General features: G+C 41.3%; 1 protein-coding gene across 2 annotated transcripts; it reads left to right on the top strand.

Annotated features, from left to right (window-relative positions):
- The first annotated feature begins 771 nt into the window (after positions 1-771).
- Positions 772-17,743, top strand: syt14b (synaptotagmin XIVb). 2 transcript variants are annotated; one of them, XM_028605615.1, is made up of 9 exons: positions 772-827; positions 3,801-3,848; positions 8,311-8,457; positions 10,829-10,966; positions 12,283-12,542; positions 13,497-13,934; positions 14,774-14,954; positions 15,357-15,413; positions 16,320-17,743. In XM_028605615.1, exons 1-9 carry the CDS (start codon positions 815-817, stop codon positions 16,634-16,636), a joined length of 1,599 nt encoding a protein of 532 aa, XP_028461416.1. In that variant the 5' UTR covers positions 772-814; the 3' UTR covers positions 16,637-17,743. The 2 variants fall into 2 exon arrangements, with proteins under 2 accessions (XP_028461416.1, XP_028461417.1); XM_028605616.1 differs by lacking the exon at positions 15,357-15,413.
- Positions 17,744-18,809: the final 1,066 nt, after the last annotated feature.

Below are 18,809 nucleotides of genomic sequence, written 5' to 3'. Positions count from 1 at the left end.
CATTTTGGTTTAGGGCTGTTTTTTTGTGCTAGGCCTCTTCCAATTAAGAAAAATCTTAATGCTACAGAATACTACTATAATTTGGACAATACTGTGCTTCCCTTATTTTCGTGATAAAAAAAAATGTTATTTCATCACTGTAAGAAAACAAAATATATAAGAATACATGCTGTTTGTCTCCCATCTTCTGAAATAAGTAATAACAAGTAAGTCATTTTGAGGCACTTCATACCCATATGATACATATACCCCACTACATTTCAGAGGAAAAGCTTTTTACTCTACTATACATTTATCTAACAGCTAGTTACCTGTTCTTAAGAATTTACATTAAAATGTAAGCCTTGTGTAAGGTTTTTTTGTCTCTTGTCACATTTCACATACCATCAAATACCATCATGCACACCTTTTGCACTTAGTGTAGTCTGTTTCTTATGTCTGCTGCTGCTAATCAAATCACTGTCACTTCGTCCTGTGACATGATTAATACACCTAGTCAGGAATATATAAACAGCGCACACCGGAAATATAATATAGTATATGATGTGGTGACAGTATAACATATTAACATAAGCAATATATACTACTACTACTACTACTACTACTACTACTACTACTACTATATATTAATATCTTACATATTGCCCTTACTGAAATAGCAAATGCTTATACAATCTCTCTCTCTCTCTCTCTCTCTCTCTCTCTCTCTCTCTCTCTCTCACACACACACACACACACACCGTCCACTCACTGGCACATGAATGAATGACACCCCCCCCGCCCCCACAGTTGGTAGAGTCCGGGACGGAGCATCATGGCGATTGACGGTAAGTACTCGGTCTCAGGTGTCCTGCGGGGCTCGTGTGAAACTTTGCTCGAGACAGAATGAGAACGTTGTTTTAAAGAAAAAAAACCTTTTATTGCAGAAGTCTGTTATTTAAAAAAAAAAAAAAAAAAAAAAAAAAAACACGACGTGAGTACCGCAGTGCTCCGGAGCTGGGACAGCTAGCGGCACGAGGCTGATGCTGATGCAGGAATGTTGTGATCCCTTCATGGGATGCGCGCGTGCTCTCTCAGCCGCGTGAAGAGATGCCTAAGTGGACACAGATAGTCCCGGTGCTTCGATTGACAAAGTCACGTTTGTGCAAAATATTCGATTAAGACAGCCTGTTGTGACAGCGATTAAATATAGCTTAATTTCTTCTTCCTTTTGCTATAACCGTAAATCACAGCAGGCTGCTACTTAGCATCACATGAAAACTACTTTATTTTGCTACTGTGAAGGAACTACATCAACTGGCGGATTAATATGGTGTAATGTTTTCGATGTAAAAGAACGGTTTGAGTTCAACCACTGTTGTCAAATAACCGTTATTTTTGTGGATGCACGTGCTGTTGATATTCTCCCTAATCTCTATGGGCAATGTGTACAACGACGATGGATACATCCATGCGATGGATAAGTGTCTCTTCAAGGTTTTAGTGAAAGTGACCGGATCACATGACACCGAGCAGCGACAAAAAAAAAAGATGCAGAGAGTAGGCGCGTGCCTTACCCTGTCCCGTAATAGGCATAGACATAATATAGAGTAGGCTAGGCACTGTTCTTATTGTGTCACGTGCAGCCATGCGTGCACCCGTGTTTGTTGATACACCACCTGAGAGAGAAAGAGGGGGTAAGGTTTCATAAAGACATATCAGCAGTGACTCACCAGTTATACGGGGGACTTATCAAATACAAAATCTTAAATTCGATTATACAATATTATATATATATATATATATATATATATATATATATAGATAGATAGATAGATAGATAGATAGATAGATAGATAGGTATATACAATATTATATATATATACAATATTATATATACACTGTATAATATTGTATAATCGATTTTAAGATATATTAAGATTTATTAAGATATATATATATATATATATATATATAAAAATCGAAAACAATGTATGTATATATTATTAGAATCAGAGTAGGCCTACAATGTCTTAAAACGTATTTATGTGAATCAGTTCGACCGAGATGACAGAAGGACGTGCCACAATGGCGTTGCACTTCATAGGACTACGTGTGATTTTATTGTTTTTAGCCGATCATCAAGCATCTGAAAGTAATCAGAAATCCTTTTTGATAGAATCACATCAGAATAGATTTTTCTCTAAACCGATTTGATGTGGTGATGGCTTTTTAGAAGACCAGAGTTACTCCAAAAAACAGACTGAGCAGCTATTGTTGTGTTACTCCAAAACATACTTTAATCTGCAAAGTGCTGTTTTACTTTAAAACCATCAGTAAATTGTCATCAGTGATGATGGTTTTAAAGTAAAACAGCCTTTGTCCTTTTTTTGGTCTACTTTCATAGGTTTGAAATATCTCCAGACTTCTTATAGTATATCACGTCAATCCTCTGGTAAACTCTTTCCCCTTATTGGTGGTGAATATGCCTTTGGAAGTGTTGCCTCCTGCCATGTGGAGTATCCACTGCTTTAAGAGCAGCATAACTTATTTTTGTAATACTTTTGTTCCCAGCGTGCTTTCTATTGGCTAAACAAGAAGACACTCACAACAGCTTCTTCTACTATTACTGTAAAAAGATCTACCTTTGATTTTTAAGGATATCAGTGACCAGTGTATTGCTGATTGCTACATTTTGGCAAGCTTTTTGTCTCTGCAGAGAGAGAGTCTATAACATTAATTGAATTGGTCCAGAGAGCGTCTGTCTGCTGTCTGACAGAAGACAAGTCGGCCTCAGACCTTTCTCTTCGCTGTGGCTTCAAGTCATCGCCTCAGACCATTTTCAGCGTCCAGTCCTTGATGTGAGGGAAGTGATTGAGTAACTCTATAGATGATTTGTGTAATTCGACGAGTGGAGTTCAGGGGAGGAAAACATTGTTTTTCAAAATCAAGACGCTGACACAATTTTCTAATTTAGACCCACATTTCAAATGTTAGGCCTACTAAGCCGAGATCTGCTTCTGCCACATCGTACATACCTGAATCATTAAATACTGTGGTGTCGAGCCAAGAGAGATAAACGTGTGAACGTATGTGTGTATGTGCATAAGCCTGTGGGTGTGTGAATGTGTGTGTGAGGGTGATACAAGTGTCAGTATCCTTCATTAAATGGAGCCTCAGAGGGATTGTGAAGGGAAAGTAGTTAAACCTTAACATATTTCCAGATAATGTAAGAAGATCATAATAATTGGTGATACACAAGTCATGGCCTCAGTCCAACCGGGGGGGGGGCGGAGTTTACATTAACCCCACACATTGTGAGTGTTTTATACTATGATTTCACCATTTCAAAACTCTTTATAATTAAATTTGACTACTTTTAGACTAATACACAAATAAAGAATTCATCCATGTTCAGACAGCATTTAAGCCTTCATGTTTGAAAACACAATTACTACTAAATGATTACTTTAGATCTTGTGAAAGATTCATTGAAGTAATAATTGCTGAATTTAATATGAATAATGTATTACATTAATAGGCTTTAGCACAATTTTGACCCATTTAGAGAGAGAGAAATAAAAGAGTTTGAAGTTATTTCTGCTCTAGAGATGGTTACAGATGGCTTACAGTGTTACGTTTGTATGTATTTAGAGTTATTTTCTAGCTAATCAGTTTTATATTTGTTGGCATAACCATCTGCCAGCTTCCCTAAAACCTGAGGCCTGGACATATGTTTCTACAGTACATGGAATCATATTTATAACCTCTGACTCCCAACTTTTTATCTCTCTCTCTCTCTCTCTCTCGCTCTCTCCCAGGAGGGGGGAGGAACTGTGGTGTTCATGAGCTCATCTGTGCCAGACGAGGTAAGGCCATGTTACAACCGAGCACTGCACTTGTGTGTCTGTATTAGAACATATTTTTGTGTGTGTTTGTTTTCATCTTGAGTACAATGGCGTACGTATTTGGCTGTACTCCATAACATTACTTTAAATTTAAAGCACAAAGATGGCTACATCCAAATATTTAGTGCTCAACCTACCTTATTCCTGTGAATTTTCACTGGCGTTTGGTGTATAGAAAGTGTCTCTATATAGACTTCAGAAAGCAAAATGTCTGTGTATGAATTAAACATGTTGTATCAAGTTTTGGTTTACTTCAGCAAAAGAAGGCAGCTGTGTGTTCATGATTTATTCAGCGTGGAGGTTTTGTTTCGTATCAGAAGCCCATTTGTAAGCAACATTTCCAGATTGTCTGCCTACTTTTTAAACAAGCATGCCCTATAAACTACAGCCAAGTTAGGTATGCACTGGTCTTAAAGCTTAAAAGTGCATAACTTATTTCATGAATAAATTAAAGGTCCCATGACATGGTGCTCTTTGGATGCTTTTATATAGACCTTAGTGGTCCCCTAATACTGTATCTGAAGTGTCTTTCTTGAAATTCAGCCTTTGTGCAGAATTACAGCCACTAGAGCTAGTCCCACAATGAGCTTTCCTTAGGATGTGCCATTTCTGTGTCTGTAGCTATTGAGGAGGAGAGAGAGGGGGGCAAGGTACAGGGTGGGAGTGTGGCCTTGACCAACTGCCACTTTTCTCTTTTGAAAGCCATGATGTCTCTCTCTCATGGGTGGGCCAAATTCTCTGGGCGGGCAAAGCAGAGAAAGGGGAGGTAACCTTGCTCCTTATGACCTCATAAGGAGAAGATTCCAGATCGGCCCATCTGAGCTTTCATTTTCTCAAAGGCAGAGCAGGATACCCAGGGCTCGGTTTACACCTATCACCATTTCTAGCCACTGGGGGACCATAGGCAGGCTGGGGGAACGCATATTAATGTTAAAAAACCTCATAAAGTGAAATTTTCATGCCATGCGACCTTTAATGAAGGTTAATTCACAATGAGGATATTTGACATAATTTGCAAAGATGTAGAAACACAGCAGAATAATTTGTTTCTTTTGTTTTTATGTCACAAAAAAATGTCATCTAAATGAGCACATTGAATGGTTCAGTAGCTGCCATTTCATGTTTTATTGTCAGCTTTCTGGAGTAATTACCTTAAAAAAAAGAAAAGCAGATTGAGTCCTGAGTTCACACGCAGTAAAAAAAGAACAGATTTATTCGGTTATATTTTCTTGTTCATCCTGTTCAGACACACAATTTGTACATGCACACACCCAGAGAGGATGGGGTAGGATGAAAGAGGAGCAAAGAAAGAGAAAGCAAAGTGGCTAAGAAAGAAAAAATATCACTTTAATCTTTTCTGCGGTTAAGAGAAATATCAGGCTTTCCTGGTATGCTGGGTATTATATCAAAAACTAACTGATAGCAGGGTGAGCTGTTTCAAAGGCCGGCTTGCAACCGCTCCACTTTCCAGTGTACATTGACGGAGGCATCAGGTTACCTCAGGTCTCTAAATTATTCAGCTGTTGTTGACATTTACAGACCAGGGCCATGTATGAAGTGTCATCACACCGCCGGGGCACAGGGCCATAAGCGGTTCATTTTGACAGGCGGCTGCTGTGCTGTGCCTGATGGCTACAGAGGTCATTCTGGCCCAATCAACACAACTGTCTGCTGTGAGAGTTGATACGTAAGCCTGACAAGTGCTGGCCCAGACTAAGTGTAAGGGATTTATTACAGGACAACTTTGTTTTTCCCTCTTCTTAGATCATTTACTATCTATAGCAGCAGAAGTACTGCTAGTGCTTTTTTTGGGAGCAGCTGGTTTTAAAGAGGATATTCATTTAGAGAAGGTAAGCCTCTGCCGCCACATCGCCTCTCTTATCTCTCTCCTACTTTCTCTTGCCATTCTTGGGAATTACGCATTCATCACTTTGGCATCATGCAGCAGCGCTAGATGTCAGGCTGCAGTGGTCTCGGCCTGTTGCCATGGTGAAACAAGTCTGTCCATAAATTCAGTCTGTGGTCAGGAGGATTTGAAAAACTATGTCTCTATTTTTCTCTTCGCCTCCTCATTAGTGCTCTCAGGATGATGCCAGTTTTTAACACTGTTGACCAATTAAATCAGCGAGAGGTGATGGTTGATTCTGAAATGAGCACCAGCTACAAAATGTTGTCCGACACCCAGTGCTAATACGGCACCGGTGCCTTAACGACCGTTATCTACCGGACCGAATAGCAACGCGGATTTTGGTGCCTTATTTAGGTGCCACTTAAATGCCTGCGCTTCTCTCTGATGCTCCGAAAACGGACGTTAGAGGCAACTGAAACATCGCCGCATGGGACGCTAGTTAACACTACACCTGACAGCAGGGATGTGTCACCTTTTTCAGCCCTTCTGAGTTTGCAGGTATGGTATTGACAGGTGCAATATTTGAAAATCAATAATTATTTATTATTATTTTTTTAAGTTGCATTCATATCTGCATTTCTGTCAAAACCTAGAGACTTTCAAACATCAAAATTTCATTTGTTAAATATATTTGTGTCAAACATCTTTTCGTATTCTATTTTCCCTGGAAACGCTTCCAACGCGCTTGCGTGTCGCATGAAAAATAGCCGTCGGTCGATTCTTTGTTTTCGGAGTGGCTTGAGCCGCGCCTGAGACGTGCGTGTCACGCAGGCAGAATGCAAGCTCTAACCTGTAAACATGACAAACGCCACGCAGCTGACACGCTCACGCCACGCAGCCAGTGTGCAGCCGGCCTTATGGTAAAGGGGTCGCTCGTAGTGATGAATCCACAGAGAATTATTACCCGATTCTACAGTTAATCAGCTCTACAAAGCATTTTAGCATCTTTCAGCTCATTGTTTTGGTTTTTGGGCCCGCAACTTTATTGTTGTGGTTCAGTTCCAATGCTCTCATCAGTGTCGTTTCCAGCCACAGCAGGCAACAACAACAAAACTCCTCAGCACCAAACAGGAGACAGACAAAGTTAGCGACTAGCTGGTGAACATATTGCAGCATTTAGCAGCTACAGAGTCAGATATTTCTCTCAGGACTGGTGGACGCCAAAAGAGACCTTAAAGGATGATGAATATTGGAATTACATTCGTTGGGTGGCCGGAAACACAACTCCAAATGAGTGCTTATGTTACAAGACAGAAATATATTTTCGGATGAGGACAAACATTGGCTAGGGTTGCTGTAAACTTTCCCAAATCCAATACAGAGCAAGCCTAAACACTGATAGCATCCAATACACAGTGAGAGAATATGACACAATGAATGTGCTAGTCGTAGGTAGGTTACTATTGCGGGTAGTAAGTTAGCCAGACATGCTAACTTTTCCAGCTCATGTTAGAGCAAAGAAACACATGCTTTAATCCTACAGTTTTGTTCTTGTGGTTTTGGTTTTTGGAAAGGCAAAAAAAAGACACCACCCTCCAAACTCTTTAAATGCATGAGTATTGCTCTACAGCACCATACTCACCGCCAACATGTGGAGAAATCCACAGCTTGCCAACGGTTGCTAAGCTACAATTGGACAATCGCTGCTCAGGGGAGGGGTTTAACAGCCAGTTGAAAACAATTATGCAATTATACAATTAACGCCACTAAGACTGGTGTCTCATTGGTCAGTCATCGTTCAATATGTCCATAGGATCAAAAGACTGCATTATGTGGCTCAAGTAACCTATGATCCAAACATTGCACATCACAGAGGCCCGCTTGCAGTGTGCTTAATTTTACATGCTCCCTTTCCACTGAGACATTTGGTCATTAGAAATACCATTCATGCTTTAGTGTCCCCTTTTTTTCATCTATTACAATGTGTCTGTGTTGCAGCCTATTAAGTGCAGGCCCAGTGCGGTTTTGGCTGGTTTACCGAGTGTACGTATCAGTTAGACACAGCCCCTTTGAGGCTCTCATAAAAATAGCACATCAGCAGTGCAGAGCTGCATGGTAACATGAAGTATGGTTGGCCTACATACGCTGCTGTAGATTGTATCTGGTTTGCCTTTGCAGTGGAACAACCACAGACTGTTTAAAATCACAATAGCTAATACTCCCCTGACAAGGCAACATTAGAGGAGTTTGATTCCAACCAAAGATGCGTATCATCAAATAGAGCTATTTGTGGTATCAATGTGGGGTTGCTTACAGCCTTAGAAGCATTTTGTTCAAAATAGCATTTTTTTTTAGCTTGCAGCCATTTGTGTTTATTTTTTATTTATAGCCATTTTGTCTTAAAAACGAAAGACTTGGTTTGGAAATTTTACTGTTACATACATCTATAATCAGTATTATGTTTGTCTTAGTCTAATTATTTTGTTTTCTCTTTTTCTGTCTGTCTTTCCTTTCCTTTTCCTCCCCCGTCTCTCTTCTTCCCTCCCTCTTTATTTCTGTTCTTCTCCTCCTCAGTCTCTCCTGAGCTTCTGGGTGTCCTGTCTTCCATTGCAGCCTTCATGGCGTTGATAGCTCTGTTTTTTCTTTACCTCAGCAACAAGCTGTCAGTGGAGAGTCCTGCCGATCTGTCACATCTCAGTGGCTATGAGAACAACCAGCCAGGTACTCAACACACATAAAGAGAAAAGAGAAGTTAGTATTGGGGGAAAAACATGAAGGATGAGAATGAAATGTATTAAACGTTAGGTAGAGGCTGAACTTGTGACTAAACTGAGGCCAACAGTTTTTACATTTTCTTGTGTTTTTGGAGTGCTTCTATCCCAGTTCATAAATGAATTTACATGTTATTTTGGTTGCTTTCTAAACCCCTACTATAATGTCTGAACATGAGAATATGAAAACACTGCAATACAAAACATCTATCATAGTCTTTACAATCGCCATATGGTTTGTATGCCTGTGTTGATCTCAGCACGCATTGTGATGGTGGCACGGCACCCTGCTAACACCCACATGTCCATGTCAGAGCCTCTGATGAGCTAATCTAGCGGCCAGCGTGGTGACGGGATCCCCGGCCGAGAGATGGCCTTCTTTAAGAGCTTCCAGCAGAACCTTCCATCTGTCAACATTTCCTCACTCTTGGACACAGTCACCAGCCGCGTGGACGACCTGGCCAACGCTGTGAGCGACGCCACATACGCAGTCAGCGACCAGCTGACCGAGCAGGTCACCACCATCATCAGCAAGGTGCAAGATGAGGAAGATGTGGAAAACAGTGGCCAGGAGTCTGGTCAGACTTCCACAGCACAGGAAGGAGGAAGCAAGACCAGCAGCGCGGCGTCAAAGACCAACCAGTCCGGTGATACTAAAGAGGCTGAGTGCGCTCCGAGCCAGCAGGAGTGGGAATGGAGGGACGGATGCTGGCGAGTTAAAAAGACAGAAGCCGAGTTAGCAGAGGAAAAGAAGAGGAAGAAAGAGGAGATAGAGCTGCAGGAGAAGAAAGAGCAAAGGAGAAAAGAAAGGAGAGAAAAGCAGCTGGAGAAAGAAGCCAAGGCACAGAAGAACAACGAGGAATCCCCAGATGGAAAGCAAGAGGAGGAAGCTGATGCTTTAGAGAAAACCGACACCAGTAGTGGACAGGGCAGAAAGGCGAGCGGCGGCGGAGACCACTCCACCGCTCAGCAAAGAGGCGATGATGACTGCGTCGAACCTCCTTCGTCACCTGGTCCTGAGACTGAAAGCAGGTTATCAAAACAGAAAAAGCTAACAGAAGAGGAAGAGGTGGAAGACAGCCTTGAGAGAGAGGGAGATGACGAGGAAGAGGCTGAGCTTTCTAGATCTTCCTCAACAGTGAAAAAGACAAAGTCAGACAAGAAGAAGAGGAAAGGAGAAAAGGAGGGTTCGAAGAAATCCGAGGAAGCCTCAGACGTGGAGAAAAAGAAGGAGAAAGGGAAGAAAAGCAAGAAGAAAAAGAAAGGAAACCAAGGTTAGATGGCGTGGCGTGCTGCTTCCATTTGACTGCCTGGGTCTCTTCTTTTTCTTCTCTGGTTTTCAAACTCCTCAAATTTTACCCTTGCCCTGAAATTCCCCTTTTGAGAGTGCTGTGTGCCAGTTTCTGCATCTGCATCTTGGTTCTTGTCATTTATTCAACCCTCAAACTTGAAAATTTACTTTTTTTTGGCGCTTTTCCCGATGTTTTTGTCGCTTTTTTTATTCTTTATTAAACATTTTTGTCACTTTTTTCAATGTTTTCTTTAAGTCATGGTCAATTAACCTGATTTAAATGACATTATACCTATTATGAGTTTTTAAAAAAAAAAGGAGGATGCCCAGAGGATGTTGAGGGAATCACATCACATCAAAGTTTAGTCAGGAGACGTTTCAAAACTTTTTCTTTTTTTTAATTGCTATGAAATTGAATAAAACACCCAAAATTAAATGGAAGTCATCATTAAAGCTTTAGTATGTAACTTTTTGATATTATTGAATGTCCATTTATTCAAGCCGTTGCCAAATGAATTGCTACAAAGCTAATTAAGGCTCTCTCTGTATTTCTCAGTATGGCTATGTTCAGAAGATTGTGGCGTCCGGTGACTTTCCCGCACAGAAACTCAAGTGAAGATAGTTATCTTTTCTGAAGAGTCCATCATGTTTTTTAATCCTCCATGCCATCTTTGGCTAGCAACTGCGTGGAGGGGGGGGGGCGGTCACGGAAGGCTTGTGTCATGTGGACGCGCTGACAGTGTTGTTGTCATTACTTAGAATTCTTCATGGGGCGACAGAAACTACGGACTATATCTTTAATTTTAGCTGAAAAGAATGTTGTATGGCTTCCATACAATGTACATCCATGCTATTATTATTTAGTTATTTTTGGACAATTTGGTTGTAAGAAACACATATTTCTGACATGAAAAACTATGAAAACGGGTCAAATTTGACCGGAGGACAACACAAGGGTTAAACACTTGCCATATTATGTTTGTGTGATGAATGTAATGTTTGAACAAGAGTCTCCGTGTGTTCTGTCCAGAGGGAGTTTTATCAGGCAGCGAGGAGGACAAAGGGCCCGAGGCCGTGGCCCAGCAGAACCCAACTTCTGCGTGGAGAAACAAACGCAAACAGTCCACTGATCAGGGAGGCTACAGCAGCGAAGCCTCCAGCGAACAGGGTGAGAATGTGCATAGTTATGCCAAACTTTATTTAAAAGAACACATACACTGTAGATCATAAAACATAAAGGTTACAATACACACTGATAATGAATTAGATAAAATATGAAGAAAATAGTTACGGATCACAAAACACATAACCTAAAAAGATAGTGTAAAGTGTTGATACAACTACAGCAATAATATACCATAACAAAGAATATAAAAACAGATCAACTGTAGAACAACAAAGATTCTTACAATTAAATACATAAAATGTGGCTTTATGGAGCTATGTAGAGGTAAACATTCAGTTTTAAGATGTAAAAACTATGATTTAATAATAATAATAATAAGTCTACAGTCTAACTACTGTGTACAAAGTACCACTGTTTGTTTAGTTTCACTTTCTACACTTCAAACTTGTATTGATGTTGCACCCAAAGTTAAAACAATGACAACATTAATATCAGTTAGATATTTTTACATCTTAAACCTCCTGGTAATGTATGTCCCTATAATATTTCTATATGATATTCCTGCAGGATGTTCTATTGAGTCTCTATTGAGCCCTCATGTAACTTTAAAGCCATGTTCAAGAAGTTACTCAAAGTTGTAGAACTGCACTTAATGTCCCGGGCTACCTTGTTCCTTCAGTGTGTTTTTAGTTATTTAGGATCTTTTTCTTTTACTTGTGTAAAGCGTCTTTAAGTATCTTGTAAAGTGCTCTATGGATAAAATATATCATTATTACTTATTTATATATTTTTTCCATGTGGGGAGTTTCAGTTGAATGTTTTTATCTAAGCTTTTTGAATGACATTATGATAAATACACTTATTCAAGATTTTGTAGGGGAGATAGATGAAAAGATTGATACCTCCCGCTCCCACATCATGGGGCAGTGTTGTGCGAATAAGCATATTTCCCAAAAGGTGGAACTATTCCTTTAATCGTATTTAAAATTACTACATTGTACAACAATACACAGTTAACTTATTCTGTAGGTGCCTTTTTCCAACACTTCATTGAACCTACATGATGATTACACAGAGTCAAATAGTTATTCATTACATGGAATGACCTCTTGAAACAACAATTTAAAATGTAATCCTGTGAGTTTGATCAACTCTAGGCTTTCTTTGTTTGTTTACAAGGATGGACTCACCTGTGGGTCCGGCACAGTTTAAGAGGTTAACATGACTCTGTGGGCGACTGTATGTGAATGTTGTATACATAATGAGTATTTCCGCAGAGCACAGTATGTCTCCAGTAACACACCTCTCGTATTACATTACTCCCTCTGTATCCCTCTCTGTCACCCTCGTGAAAGCAGCCAGCAGCATCCAGAGAATAAAGAAGAATTCCTCCCTCAGTGATCCCCAGCCTCCCCCGTACCAGGACGAGGGCTCGGCACCGCGCGTGTCCTCTCGTTCCCGCTCGGAGCGAGGGGTCCGGAGGGGGTCGTCCCCCCAGCACTGCGACAGCCCCCGCTGCTCCAGTGAGGCCAGTGTGGACCAGGACACTGAGAGCTACCTCAACAAGGGCTGTGGGGAGGACATTCCCAGTGACAGCACCGCTGTGCTGGGACCAGAGGTGAGATACTTAAACTTGTTTAAGAGGAAAACAAATGTACCAGCATTGATGCAGTCTCCACTGGTCCTACAGAATATCTGGTTACACTTTACATTAAGGTATCTACATAAGAGTGACATGACACTGTAATGAACGTGTCATAAACATCATAAACAAGTCAAAAACGTTTATGACATAACGCTTCTTTTAGGAAGTGTCGTTCGGTTTTTGTCATGACAAGTTATGGTAAGGGTTAGGCTTCATGTGTCATGACAGTGTCATGTCACTCTTATGTAGATACCTTCAAGTAAAGTGTTACCGAATATCTAATACCAAGTCTGACTCAGATTCCAGAAGTAGAACTCCTAAGGATCATTATATTTGTTAATTTTTCATTACTACATCTGGGAATTTATTGGGTGATTATTTTTTAACATAAAAAACAGATAACGTCTGATTCTACAGTGACTTTAAAAGTACCATTTGCTCTGTAGCTTAATAATGTATTGTTTTATCAAGGAACTTGAGGGGCATTCAGAAGCACGACTCTCCACTTTTTTCACCTCTCTTTTTATTGCTGAAAACATTCCCTGACCTGTCCTTGTCACAAGTGCTAAACAAATATTTTTGCAGCAGGAAAAACACAACAATATTTGAATGCGTGGTGTCATTAAATCTGGGCGGAAATTATTAAGATATATATTATTAACAGATTTTTCTTTTCTTCCTAATTTTCTTAGAGAAAATCGGTAAAAACCTACAAGCTTTAAACACACATTCAATACCACAAAGCATTTCAAATTCAATTTGATATAAGACTGCTGCGGACATAAATAGTAAATAAATAAATGAACTTACCGAATACTATTCAGGAAGAGGATGAAGGTCCCTCTAACACTTCAGATTCCCATCTCTTTTATACTCAGCTTTTTTTCTTCCTTCACTACTCCTCTGATTCTCTCTTTCCTCCCTCAGGACGGCTCTGGTTCTCAGCTCCCTACAGCCTATGAGCCAGAGCCATTTGCCAAATACGGCACGCTGGACGTCGCTTTCGAGTACGACTCCGGTGAGCAGTGGTTGGCCGTCACAGTCACCGCGGCGACAGACATCCCTGCTCTCAAACAGACGGGCAACATTGCGTGGCAGGTCCACCTGGTCCTGCTGCCCACCAAGAAGCAACGGGCCAAGACGGGCGTGCAGAAGGGTCCGTGTCCAGTCTTCACGGAAACATTCAAGTTTTCCAGGGTGGAACAGGAGGCCCTGGGGGACTACGCTGTTCGCTTCCGCCTGTACAGCATCAGGCGGATGAAAAAGGAGAAGGTCCTGGGAGAGAAGGTGTTCTACCTGACTAAGCTCAACCTGCAGGGCAAGATCGCTCTACCTGTCACCCTGGAGCAGGGCTCTGAACTTACAGTGAGAACACTTTGTGAATTTCTATCTTGCACTGTGCATAGTTTAATCTGAAGCATTGAGATATTGGTTTGACAATGGTCTCGCATTGCCAGACCTTCCTACACAGCGTTGCGGAGGAGGGTCTGGCTAGTCCCCACAGTATTCCGGGATGGGAGAAAAACGTGCTCTGGTTTATTGGCATTTCTTTAAACCAATCACAGTCGTCATGGGTGGCACTAAGCCACGGTGCCGCTGAAAAATAGCCTCGGGGAGGAACTTGTTTTGGTGGAACGTGTACGTTCAAATGTTGTTTTAGTCCTGCAACAGAAAACTTAGATTGGACAGATAGTCTAGCTCACTGTCTAGAGTTTATAATTCCAATGTGGAGGAAGGTCTGGCAATGCGAGACTATCCTGGAGGGAACATAAGTATCTGTAAATTTCATGGCAGTCCATCCAGTAGTTTGTCGAGGCATTTTACAAAAAAAGCCACACGTCAACCTCATGGTGACACTAGAGAAAAAGTCAGAGGATTACCAAAATCAGTAGGGTTCATCCTCTGGGGAACACAAAATTCTGTACATTTTTAAAGGCAATCCATCTCATTTGTATTGAGATATTTCTGTCTGAACGTAAATGGTGGACTGACATCCCTAGAGCCAAGCTGCTAATGTGGCAAAAAAGTTTTTTATTTAAAAAGATTTATGTAATTTGGTTACCTGATTCTCCTAGATGAAGAATGACCTTGGAATGTCTTATTTTTTGGTTATGGCCTAAAACCAAAAACCAAAGACTTTGCACAATCTGTAAAAAATCCCGCTGAAGCTTTCTCTCTTCTTTCTTTGTGTTTCATCTTGCCAGGGTTGCGGCTCTGTAGTGAGCGTGTCTCGCAGTGCAGGAGCTCTGTCCTATCGCTCTACTGAAGACTCGTCCTTGCCAGAGATCCTCCTGGGTCTCCTCTACAACTCTGCCACGGGACAGTTATCTGCTGAGGTCATCCAGGGAAGCCACTTCAAAACCACAGCGTCTGATAAACCCGTCAGTATGTACAAAAGCTTCCATGTTAAATCATTTCATTCTTGGGTTTTGTGCCAGCTTTGAATGAGGTGCTGAGTAACAATGTCAATTTTCCTTTCAGTGAAATTCTCCCTTGTAATGTTGTTTCGCCAACGTGTGCTGACAGACTAAGCAATTGTTTCGGCAAAACAGATGGGCAAGACTGCCAGCAGCATGAAACAAAAACTAATTGTGCACCATTACATTTAAATGTTTCCTGGCAACAGTACCAGCTTTTTTTTTTAGTAACGAAAGTGATTAAAGCCATAATGCTGAAGCAATTGCTGCTTATCAGAGTTCCCATGAAAGCTGACCTTCTGGTGTGTATCTTCAAACTGTTTCCTCTCTTTCTTCTTTCCAACTTTGTGTGCCGTGGTGCGTGCCACAGATGGTCTGTTCTGTTGTATAAAACACTTCGTAGGGGGGCAGCTTTATATCATGAGAGGTAAGTCAGCAGTGAATTATGTGAAATCTAATCAGTGTTAGAAATATTTGAAATACGCAAACAGTATGTTTTAAGGTTTGGGCCCAAAACTGCACATATTTGGTTCATTGGATGAAGTTTTATAATGTGTGTAAATAAAAAATGGTACATAGCCAAAGTTTGGGTTTTATTTTTCCAGTTTATGGTGCTCTCAGCACTGACAAATTCCATTTCCTTTAAAAGATAGTTTAAAATTTGAGGAAATGCTCTACTTTGCCTTCTTGCATAGGGGCACTCTCATGTAAATATGAAGCCACGGCCTGGAGACAGAAAACAGCTAGCCTGGCTCTGTCCAAAGGTCAGGAAAATAAATGACTTGACATTTTATAGGTTAGTTGTTGTACAGATATTAAAGAAATACAGGAAATATAAGCAACTACAATTTATAACATGTCATCCGTGAGCTTTAGAGGAGCGAATAGGCAGATTTTTCCCCTTTGGACAGAGTCAGGCTGGCTGTTTCCAGTCCAAACTAAGCTACCCTTCTCCAGCCTGTAACTTTAAATTTAACGGAATTAGTGTCTGAATAATCCAGACCTCATTGTGAACAGATTTTAGGACTTGAAAATTGTCCACAGTCATCAACCTGGGCAAATAAAACTGAAACTATCTTCATGGCTAGATACCAATAGGGATATACTTTTGGGAACTGACCTTTTAAAAATGTACACTAATTAATGTAAAGTACTGGTCTTCACTAACTTCTCATTTACTTCCATACACTGACTCTGCTTCCAGGGATTAAATTGTTCTTTCATTAGAAAGACAGTACACCTATTTAAAACCTCTGCTGCACAGTTAGTTCCATTACTGCTATCCCACCACTTGATGGCACTCTCTCACCGTTCTCCCACACCCTTCTTTCAGACACCTACGTGAAGCTGACCATGCTGGACTCCAAGGGGAAAGAGATGTCCAAGTGTAAGACGGCTGTGTGCCGCGGCCAGCCCAACCCCACCTACAAGGAGACGTTTTTGTTCCAGGTGGCGCTCTTCCAGCTGTCCGAGGTGTCCCTGGTGTTGTCGGTGTTCTGCCGCCGGAGCAGCATGAGGCCCAGGGAGAGGCTGGGCTGGGTCTCCCTGGGCCTCAACAGCACCGGCGAGGAGCAGCAGGCCCACTGGACAGAGATGAAAGAGGCGGAGGGACAGCAGGTCTGCCACTGGCACACACTTACCGACACATAGGAGGGCGATTTATGCAGAGTGACATTAACAACATTCCCTGGCTGGTCAGAGTTTTGGGGGAGCAGGAAGCACCTTGTGAGATGTGAGATGTGTGTGTGTGTGTGTGTGTGTGTGTGTGTCGCATACAGGTGTGAGGGCAGGCATGGGTTTCCTGCCAGAGACTGCATGAATACCCTTTAATCTGCCACTTCTCTCGGAGGGCGACAGACTGACTTTATTGGTGGAGGTGTAAGCTCCAGCACCAGCCTTTTTAATGACAGAAAAAGGCAGTGGCAGACTGAAAAATTAATGACATTATAATTACCGAACTAACCAAGAACGCAAGGAGGTTTTCCAGTAATTCCGCCTAGCGCACGATATGCATGTACACTGACTGTTTACAGGACAGTGTTTTCTGTTTTTGAATCTTGGACCAAAGAGCTCGGTCCATGACTAGCGGACTCCTCCCTGTCTCTCCTGGGCTTCTCTGGGCTTCAGCTGCCACCAGCATACCAGACATTTCTCTATCAGTCATAGCCATTGACAAAAGAGAAGGCAATGAAAAGACTGTTACAAAGGGCCTACGACATGCTGCAACTATGCTTACAAGCTATGCTTTGTACAGTTTGTTTACATGCACATGACATTATGCAAGATCCATTCATAGGTTTCCCCTTTTTATGTTTTTTGGATTATCAGTCAAATGGTTTACCAGATTTATGGGTGTCTCTCTGGGGTATGTAAGATAGCTTTTTTTTTTTTTTTTTCTTTTTCAAATGTGGTCTTGCATAACTCGGTACACTATGCATCTGACGCCACTATAAACGAGAGGAAGGAAATTCTGTCTTGCGCTCGCTGAGTCTCTTACAGAATTGGACACAGCTCTGCATGCCAATGGTATCAAAGAACAGCTTCCTTTCCTGTGTAATACAGATTGAGCCTGTTTCACCATTCAGCCTTCTGACAACTCAGCCATGTTCATTCATGCAGAAACACGGTGCTTCCCGCTGAGGAGGAATATGCAAAAGCCTGCGCGGCCCAATAATCCTGGCTGTTTCCATGAAGCAGAGAGAGCAGTGTAGACTGTGAAGTGAGTTGGAATGGCAAAATGAAATTGCAGTATATATATAAAAAAAAAAAAAAAAAAAAAAGTAAATCATATTTTCTGATTACAAAGTGAATGGATGAGGGATTATTAAATACAAGCTAAAATAAATGAAAACATTGTCCAGAAGTGTGAGAAATCTGGTTATACCTGCGCTGTTTTCATCTGGAACGAAGCCAATTTTTAACCCTCATCAGAAAAGAAAAGCTATGAGTCAGAAAATCCACTGCCCCCCCCCCCCTCTCCCAAAAGACTACTGAAGACTACCCAGCCACACCCCGTGTTTCAGTCAGAAGTATGAAACCCTCTCTCCTCTTTCCGCTGGCTGAAGCCAAGGGGTATGGGATGCATTTTTCTTTCTCACTGACCCAGTGAACCTCTCCTCTGGGTTAAGGGTGTTGCAACCACACATCGCCCCTTCAGTTCTCTTGAGGGGCAAAAGTTCTACAAATTCTTACACATTTTTATTCATTATAAGATGAATTAAAACCAGATGTCTAGCATTCCTGCCAAATAAACAATTGGCTTTTGATTCCAGAAACGAGGAATAACAGCATGGAATGCATTCATCCAAAGTTTGGCTTGCATTTTGCACAATGCATTTACAACCATTGGCGGAATATTTTTGACATTTTGGGAAAAGACTAATACCGCTCTCATGTCTGTCTGATAAATATGAAGCTAACAGTTAGCTTACACTTACAGACAGCAGCCGGTTAGTTTAGCACGAAGACAGGAAACAAGAGTAGACAGTTAACCTGGATCATGTCAAAATCCGCCTACCAGCATCTCTAAAGTAACATATTGTATCTTGTTTGGCGTTTTTACATTTTGGTTGTTACGGATTAAATCATTTGTCATTGCACAGGGAGTTAACAGTTATGTACTAGACTATTTCTCAGTCCTGACCAGTAACGCCTGGCAGTTTCTGCTGGTTCCTGTCCAAGAAATAGTCTGGCCCATAACCCCCCGTAAAAGGGCTAATTGTACACATTGGTTTTAAATTGATTAAACATATAATGTGTTATTTTATGAGCTTTAGAGGTGCTGGTAGGCGGTTTGGTTTCCTTTAGACTGAGCCAGACCAGC

The sequence above is a fragment of the Perca flavescens genome, chromosome 18 (genome assembly GCF_004354835.1).
Source record: "Perca flavescens isolate YP-PL-M2 chromosome 18, PFLA_1.0, whole genome shotgun sequence".
Taxonomy (NCBI): Eukaryota; Metazoa; Chordata; class Actinopteri; order Perciformes; family Percidae; genus Perca; species Perca flavescens.
Note: the sequence above shows the minus strand (reverse complement) of the source record. Positions and strands in the feature narration are given on the sequence as shown.